At 45.9% G+C, this 8,412-nt stretch overlaps 2 protein-coding genes across 3 annotated transcripts; both read right to left on the bottom strand.

The window, feature by feature from the left end:
- Positions 1–50: 50 nt before the first annotated feature.
- Positions 51–2,673, bottom strand: LOC120702403 (superoxide dismutase [Fe] 1, chloroplastic-like). Its single transcript, XM_039986200.1, has 8 exons — positions 2,427–2,673; positions 1,771–1,989; positions 1,505–1,699; positions 1,259–1,430; positions 1,022–1,140; positions 912–938; positions 793–816; positions 51–699 (listed from the first exon to the last, which is right to left on the bottom strand). Exons 1-8 carry the CDS (start codon positions 2,586–2,588, stop codon positions 493–495), a joined length of 1,125 nt encoding a protein of 374 aa, XP_039842134.1. The 5' UTR covers positions 2,589–2,673; the 3' UTR covers positions 51–492.
- A 252-nt stretch (positions 2,674–2,925) lies between these two features.
- Positions 2,926–6,769, bottom strand: LOC120702404 (F-box protein At2g39490-like). 2 transcript variants are annotated; one of them, XM_039986202.1, is made up of 5 exons: positions 6,688–6,769; positions 5,849–5,967; positions 4,363–5,191; positions 4,109–4,252; positions 2,926–3,614 (listed from the first exon to the last, which is right to left on the bottom strand). In XM_039986202.1, exons 3-5 carry the CDS (start codon positions 4,720–4,722, stop codon positions 3,189–3,191), a joined length of 930 nt encoding a protein of 309 aa, XP_039842136.1. In that variant the 5' UTR covers positions 4,723–5,191; positions 5,849–5,967; positions 6,688–6,769; the 3' UTR covers positions 2,926–3,188. The 2 variants fall into 2 exon arrangements, with proteins under 2 accessions (XP_039842136.1, XP_039842135.1); XM_039986201.1 differs by having other exon boundaries at positions 5,849–6,763.
- Positions 6,770–8,412: the final 1,643 nt, after the last annotated feature.

Here is an 8,412-nt window from a genome sequence, read left to right on the forward strand (position 1 = left end):
ATGCCCCTTAACAAATTATTAAAGGGAACATTCTCACAGCTCATCGACCATCACCACCAAAAAGATCATGTCTTTAGACAAGCAAGACTGATGATGGTGACAACAAATTTATCTAGGGATTATTAAGCACCCTCAAGTCTTGGTTTCGCCAACCAAAGGTTCAGAACCCACCAATCAGTCTTCCATTGTCACTCACATCACACGAGGAATAGTGAGCAAAACAAAGTGCTTTCTATCCTACCTCTAACCTAATCCTAGTTACAAAATTTAGCCCACCTGTGCAGTACTGAGGGTGTCATCCGCAGTATGCACACGCAAACTCCGAAGACTGTCATACGCAAAAGAAGGTTGATCGCGTGCTCCAGTGGTCTGCCCTCCAGAGTCAGTCCGTCCCCATCTTTGCAGCTCAATTCAGCTACACAAGGACCCAGATGCACCTCATCTACCAGCTCGCTGCATTGTCATGCCTCCACAGGACTGCTGCAGCCAACTTCATGGTCTCCTTGCCTCTTGCGGAGTGCTAGGCTTAGCTCTAATCTGGCCATTCGACTGAGCTAATTGTCGTTTCTTTAGAATTCTTTTCTTGAGATGCCCATCTCTTTCTACCGCCTGTTGTATGGCTTTTGTGAGCCTCGACTCAACCGCTTCCCACGATACAAGCTTCTCTATGACCGCGGCAACGTAATCAGCCCTCCGATCCTGCAAGGATGTAAAGCAAGACAAACCAAGTATGAGAAAAATGCCTTATTTAACTATTACTGATGAAACTTTAAGCATCATTCACCATCTAACCTCGTAATCCTGGTAGTATGCATGCTGTTTGCAGAAGTGAAGAGAATTGTTAGTAAAGGTGTGTTTTTAGGAAAAAGAAAAGAAACAAGGGAAAGGAACATATATTGCAACATCCGTACCTCCCAAACATCAATGGCAAGGAGCGGCTGCCAAAGAAATGGATTCATGAGACTCCTACAGATATAGTCATGATGATGCAAGGGGAAGTTGAAGACTTAAAGATACTCACAGAGTGCCCCCAAACAAGAGGGTTGATGGCATTTGGAGTTTTTGAGATGACCAGCCTACCATAATTGTCAGATGGGATTGGACTTCTTGATTTCACATATGGCAACTTGCTTCCTTTGTCTACAAGCAGTTATTAGGAAAGAGTTTATGTTCATCACACCAAACCCATATTAGAACATGTGGCAAACTACATATTAGAACAGTGAAGGTAAGAGGCAAGGTCTTTAGCATCACTTACAAGAAAGCCAAACCCATCCAGAACCAAACTGAGTCAGTGCAGCATCCATGAATTGTTGGATCATGTGCTCATAGGAGCCAAAGTCTCTGTTAATAAACTTCAGAAGCCGTTCTGGTGGTTTGCCCCCACCGCCAGGTTTCATGGATCGCCAATAAAAATCATGGTTCCATACCTAAAAAACATGGACAAGAATTAGGCATTTGAAGTGTACACAAGTCAGCAAAGATGCACTGTATGCAATGGTACCTGGGCAGCATGGAAGAAGGGAGGATGAGGCTGCTCCCTGCCCTCGTTGAAAGACGACAGCATCATCTGCCCCAGTGACATGCCTTCCCACTCACTGCCACCGATCATGCCGTTGAGCCTATCCACATGCATCTGCTGATGAACACCCCAGTGCTGCTCAACTGTCTCCTTGCTTATGTATGGCTCCAGAGCATCCTACATTACCATATCTGTCAGTCATTCCATTTCTCTACTAACCTTACAAAATTGACACTCTGAGTTCTTACCGAAGGATAGGGAAGTGGCTGCTGCTTTATCCACTCAACTTCCTCTGGTTCATCTTCGGTATCACCATCAGAATCAATAGTGTCATTAGCGGCAGCCTCGAGGTCTGTTTCACTTTCATCATCGGTAGCATCACCATCCACAGTATCATCCTCAGTCACGACATTTGCCTCATTGGCACAATGAAGTACTGGACGGTTCCATCTACCTGTCCTCTCTCCCTGACCAAAAGCATTCACTCTATCACATCGAAAAAAAAAAACATGCAATCAAGTAGGGGAGTCCTCCTTGACCCAAAAATGGTACACTTGACATGAAGATAGTGCTGCAGGCCCTTAATTTTACAGTCGAAGATGGCAGCAGTCTTCTGACATGCACACATAGAGAAAATGTTGTGGCTAGCCTACTTCTTTGACATTGGAGATGAACTCAATCAGATTTCAAAACATGACTTGCTATTGCACGATTATAACATGACAAAAATAAGTTAATGTTGTTGCACAGAAGAACAAGAGAACCACTTCCCAGTTCCGACAAGACGCTAACCACACAATACTGAACGCAATAGACCACGGATAACCAAGAACGGACTACGTCTCAGCTCTAGCTTCCAATTGGTGAATGCCAAGTCAAGAAGGGGAGGGGTGGGGACACTCACCCCAGCACCTCCTCTGCGTAGGAGGACGAGGCGGCCGCCATGCCGTCGGGAGTCGCCACCAGATCGCTGTGTGAAGGATGCGGCAGCGGAGCTGCAGTTGGAGGCGGCGAAGAGACCGAGAGAGAGGCCGCCGCCCACTCCCACCAGCACGGTGGACGCCATGGACTCCGCCTGCGCAGGGGCAGGCAGGGTGCCTTCAGTTGGGTGGCAAGACGAGGCAGACGACGGCGGAGGGGATAAACGGACGCTACTCGCTACTGGGCCTCGGTTTGGTATTTAGGCCCGTCTACCGAATTCATTTCGTTTTCGTATTCGCTACAGCGCGACGATTATACCAGACAGACTCGCAAATCTTTTAGCTTTCTATAAAATTTTTTAGATTCTCATGTTGACCAATTATTTCACTAAATTTACATCAAACATCGTCTGAAACCTTATCCGAAGTTTCAAATTCGGATTTCAAGTTCCAGCTGTCGAACAACAGGTCAGCAGCTCCGCATTGCACTGCCACAACGGCACTCGAGCACCCAATCTCCATTTCCGTTAGCACAACAAAATAAATACATCCATAGGTAAGTCGTAAGTATATGTGCAAGTCATTTTACATTACACCAGTACCCTGTAACCTTTGTAGCAGCCTTCTGTTTGATAATTCAAGTGCCAAATTGTGACATGCAACTCACTCATGTACTGTACCCAGTATTGTACTCATGTATGGCTGGATTTGGTCTTTACCCAGTATTCTCTGTTGTAGCCAACCGCCTAGCAGGGTCCAAGCTTACGCAGCTTGGGAACATGGCACTCCGTAAGCTTGGGAACATGGCACTGGCCGCAGGGCTCCAAAACCTCCAAGTTAACACTCGAGGGAACTTTCCCCTTGATATAGTTTTTGATAGCCTCTAAACCCCTGAGGGCTTCCATGACAGCTTTATTTCCCATAGAGTCACATATGCCAGTATTATCATAGCCACCTGTAGTGTCCAGCACAAGGCTTTGTAGTGACGAGCAACTCTCAAGAATTTGGCGTGTTAGCTCAATCAAGCTCTTTGAAGAGCAGAATCCTGTGATGGTTACTTTCTTGAGGTTACCCTGGTGGAATCCTGCAATGCGCCGCCTCATATGTGATGAAACTGCACTAGAGGAACCATGAATAATTGAGTCCTGCCTTACATCAAAATGTGGGCCTGCCTGCAAAAGAATACCAATGTCACTATCAACGAACGGCCCAATGATGTTTACACAGACATGCGGTTGTTAGCTAAATATTTTACATGAATCACCCTGCATATAAAGATATTAAGACCTACAACATGTGGGTTGTATTTGGCATGTAAATGCATATTGTACATGTTTACCTAGTAGTGCCGAAGTTTTTACATTGTAGTGTCTATTGTGAATACTAAAAAAACTCGACCAGTGGGGGAAAGCAAAGGGCGGACCTAGCCCAAAAACCGATCAAGGCCTGCTAACTACTTGGTCTCTACGACACCAAGCCGACACCCTGCCACTTTTTACTAACTTTATTTCTTAGCTCATAAGAAATAAAAGTTTATAATGTGTGATGAAACCCTTCATTCAGTATCATTGAAAAGAACTGAAACGGTTATTTATGGAGAAGGCAAATATTTCCCCAGATAATTAAACATTTTAGCTTCTACTCCCTGAGAAGTGACCATACTTACCGATAAGAAGAAACTTTCCAGTGCAGGGCAAGATTTGAGAAAAGAAATCAAAGAAAGAAAATCAAAGTTTTCCATCCCACAACAATATATTTTCAAATTCCTGAGGTGGAGGAATTTGTCAGGTGACGCCGGCATGTTGAAGGCCTGAAGATAGAGAGGCTAAGGTTAAGTTCCAAAGTACACTTATTGTAGATATAGTTATAGTTAAATATGAAGCTTGAAAGAAACATATTACTATATATAAATGAACATACCTCTGTAGTTGAAAACAAGGTAAGAGCTTGAAGATTCGATGTGATGGACTGAAGCTTGGTCAGAGCATACTGGAACATGCCAGAGTAAAATTGACCATCCATAGCCACCCTCTTCAACTGCGATGAGTTGATTATTGATATTTTCATTGGGGGGCCTCTGAACATAAAAGTGGAAACGTTTGGAGCATTGATTTCTATCATCTGTAACCTTCTACATAGAAATACCCGCAGGAAACTAAGCTTCTGCAGATGAGAAGGTATCTTTAACGAAGTGAAATCATGACACCAGAAAACTTCAAACTTCTCCAAGGAAGTTGTACAGGAGGACCTCAGTAATGTGGATAAGTGCCAGACGAACATTTTTCAAGTTTCTCAAGCCAATTGTTGGAGTCGGGTGAAAAGCACAAAACGTGAGAGACAATGAATGAAGTGAGCTTGCAGCAGAAGATATAAGTGAACATGACAAGTTGAACGGTAGACTGTTAATTCGAGGAAGGTCCAAATGAAGTTCTACCATTCCAGATTTGACAGAAGCTTGAAGCCAAATATCAAGAAGATTGGCCGTGATCACACCACCACAAAGGCTGACTTGAAGCTTAAGTGTCTTCACCCCAGTGCCAGAGTGGTTTTCAAGAATGCAGTTGATTCTATTCACGAGTTCCTTTGCACTTTCACGTAATGGGGCATCATCCAAATTCACCCCCAATGTTTCCCAATTGAATGTAAGGTTAGGAAAGCGTCTCCATGAGCATAAAAAATTACGGGAGGCACAAGCAGCACGGGCAGCATCTCGTAGTGGCACAAGAGAAAGTATATGGTGCAAGACATCCTGAAAACGTAATGCATACAGAGTTAAACATTGCCATTTTAGGGGTATAGCACTTCTGTAAGATTTAACACAGGGATAAAAAAATTTAACATAGGGATAAAAATATATCTTGTCAGAACACATTCTTTGCATGGGATGATAATGCACGATAGATGAAGCAAGAAGATCCATAAGGATTATGATGCCGTTAATGGATCCTTTTTGACTTAGCACATGACATTAGTAGGTTTTCCTGATTAATTATCTGCATAATTTAATGCAGTCCAAGGTTAAAGTAGTCTTTTATTTTAGCACAAAATTCCTTAAAATTTCCATAGGCACAAGGCAGAAAGGATGAATGTGTCTAAGCATCGTGTGCAATGTACACAAAAAATCACTTTGATAAAAAATGTCTTCCTCACTCTTCATCAGATAAAAAGGGATAAATTGAATCTTTTATGTCCCAAGAATACCACAATCAGATTCAGTTATTAAGATTTGCCTAGCCATCTCTCACACATTCACTTAGTCGCGTCCAAGTCTGAAGGAATTATGTTGAGGTCTTAAAATATTTTTTTTATGAGTAGCTATATGTCATCTGAAATTACATTCCAAGTGTGACCTCTTCTAGTGGCAATGCAAATGCACTATTTCAGAATCAACGAATTTCATTCTTACCTCTGGAAGTTTACCAAGCTTCAATACTGGTATATAATTTTTGGAATCATCTGAAATTCCACCTTGTTGGCAAGACAGACCCGTTGATGTAGATAATGAAACCGGCAATCCATGTTGTTCTGCAATAGAATGACATACATAAGTGAACAGATACCCAAGATTTGGAGTTAACTTTGCTCAGATGACCAAGTTTACACCAAACACTACTGAGAGTTGTTAGCATGAAACAATATTTATTTAAACAATAATTTTGGAGGTAAACACACAAGCAGCATAGGAATCAAAACTATCATGTACTGCTGTCGACATGTGTGAAGTCTCTTATCTAATTTCAGAGCCAAAAGGATTGGCCTTTACAAAACAAACCCACCTGTACGTGAGGTAGATAAAAAAAAGGCTAGCTCATCAATCAAGATATATACCAGAACAATTTTTTATTTGTCTACAGGTTTAATCCAGCTCTTTAGCATAAAAACTATTTTTAAGGTAAATTGTAGGTGAACACAAAAGGTAGCCTAGGAAACTCTTATTATGTACTATTTGTGAACCCTCCTATTTTTAGTTTTAAAGATCCAAAAGGATTAATTTTTTATACACACCAACAAACTAAATTTACATGCGAGCAAACAAATTAAGCAAGCACACAAAATATACCAGAACAATCACTTTATTTGTCTACAGATCGGGCTAGATATGTATGGAAGCCCCTTTTTCTTAGTGCACAGCAAATTAATTTTCATAAGCACCAACAAACAAAATTTCTTAGTGGGCAGCAAATCAAGATCTACAGTAGAACAATCTTTAATTCCTCTGCAGATCTACAGTAACACTATGGGTACCATGGGCACGGATTCGTCCACAGGGAAGAGATCGAAGAGACATGGAAGAGGGATGGCTGTGGAGATGGAGGAAAGGGAATGGCGACTTGTTGGGGCGAAGCTTGTCCAGTCCGATTCCCATGAGCTCCAAGGTGTGGGCGTACATGATGTTGAGGCTGCTGTCTCCGTCCATGAGCACCTTGGAGAAGCGGGTGTTGCCGATGATGGGATCGACAACAAGCGGATACTGTCCCGGATGCGGGACGTAGTCGGGGTGGTCCTCGCGGCCAAAGAAAATGGTGTCCTTCGACCAGTCGAGATAGGATGGTGTGGCCTTGGTGACGGAGAAAACTTCCCGGCGCTCACGCTTGTGTTGCCGATATGTCATGTTTGTCGTTGCTCCTCCAAAGATGAAGAAGGCGTTCTCCACTGGGGGGAACTCGTCATCTCCACCTTTGTCGCCCGCATCCTTCTTCTTATCTTCATCGCGATGCGCGACGCGGTTGTAGTATTTCTTGAGCATCTCGCACTGCTCAAGAGTGTGGTTGACCGGGCCCTTGTGGTAAGGGCACGACTTCTTAAGCATATCGTCGAACTGGCCACCACCGCCTCGAGGGGGGCCTCGAGGTCCCTTGCGGACCGGGGCGGCAGCGAAGGCCTTTTCGGAGTCCTCTGCTTGCCCGACCTGCACTGGTTCTTTGGGACCGGCTTCTTTCCCTTCCTCCCCCGCTTCTATTTCTTGGCGGGGGCGCTGGGTTTGACGTTGCTGCCCTCCGCGGGCGCATCGTCCTTGCGCTTGCTCGACTTGTCGTCGAAGATGGCACCAACAGCCTCCTCGCCGGCGGCGTAGTTGGTGGCAGCGTCGAATAGCTCGTTGGTGTTGGTCGGACGGCTCCTCGCGAGCTCATGCACCAGGTTCCTGCACGTCGTACCCTCGAGGAAGGCGTTGATGACCTCGACGTGGGTGACGCTGGGGAGCTTGGTGCATCGCTTGGAGAAGTGCCGCACGTAGTTGCACAGGGACTCGTTGGGCTTTTGGCGCACATATGTGCCCTGGAAATTGCCCACGAAGATCTGGACCAAGTCGGCCCAGTTGTGGATCTGATCCGCAGGCAGATGCTCGAGCCACGTTCGTGTGGCGTCAACAAGGTGAAGAGGGAGGTTGCGGATAATGACCGCGTCCTCCGTCGCACCACCTAGCTGGCACGCTAGGCAGTAGTCGTTGAGCCAAACTGCAGGGTCGGTCTCGCCCAAGTACTTGACGAGGGTGTTGGGTTGTCGAAAGCGCGGGATAAAAGATGCAGTCCGGATCCCCCGGCTGAACACCCGGGTGCCCGGAGGCTCCGGTGACTCACCCCTGTCGTGCTCGGGGTCGAAGCGTCCACCCTATCGAGGGGTGTACCTCCTGCCATCAATGATGTTGCGGGCGTCGCCATCACCGACATGCCTGCGTGTGTCACAGATTCGCTCCCTTACGGGAACACTGCCGACGCGCTCGTGCACCGAGGGTGCCCTCGCACCGGGCGCCACGGCTGCCTTGCCCTTCCCTGCTGGTGGTGTGTGCACAGAAACCTTGCGGTCCTGGTGCGCAGTCCCGCCAGGCTGCTCCGGGGCTTTCGAGCGCATACGAGACGCAGAACTCTCGGCCTGCTGCACGGCAGCTTGCTCGATGAGCTCCTGTGCCTCGCGGCGCAGGTTGCGGCCCGAAGGCGTCGATGGCTCGGGCATAGCTTAGAGTAGATAGGC

This window comes from Panicum virgatum, chromosome 4K (genome assembly GCF_016808335.1).
Source record: "Panicum virgatum strain AP13 chromosome 4K, P.virgatum_v5, whole genome shotgun sequence".
In the NCBI taxonomy this organism is placed as follows: domain Eukaryota; kingdom Viridiplantae; phylum Streptophyta; class Magnoliopsida; order Poales; family Poaceae; genus Panicum; species Panicum virgatum.

Bases quoted from the DNA above. Each gene is read 5' to 3' on its own strand.
- LOC120702403 (XM_039986200.1), bottom strand. From the start codon at position 2,588: ATGGCGTCCACCGTGCTGGTGGGAGTGGGCGGCGGCCTCTCTCTCGGT. The intron at 1,990-2,426 runs GTGAGTGTCCCC...GCTTTTGGTCAG, and splicing joins TACGCAGAGGAGGTGCTGGG to GGAGAGAGGACAGGTAGATG. The intron at 1,431-1,504 runs GTACCATTGCAT...CATGTTTTTTAG, and splicing joins CCTTCTTCCATGCTGCCCAG to GTATGGAACCATGATTTTTA.
- LOC120702404 (XM_039986202.1), bottom strand. From the start codon at position 4,722: ATGTTCGTCTGGCACTTATCCACATTACTGAGGTCCTCCTGTACAACT. The intron at 4,253-4,362 runs GTATGTTCATTT...CTCTATCTTCAG, and splicing joins CCTTGTTTTCAACTACAGAG to GCCTTCAACATGCCGGCGTC. The intron at 3,615-4,108 runs GTAAGTATGGTC...ATTCTTTTGCAG, and splicing joins TGGAAAGTTTCTTCTTATCG to GCAGGCCCACATTTTGATGT.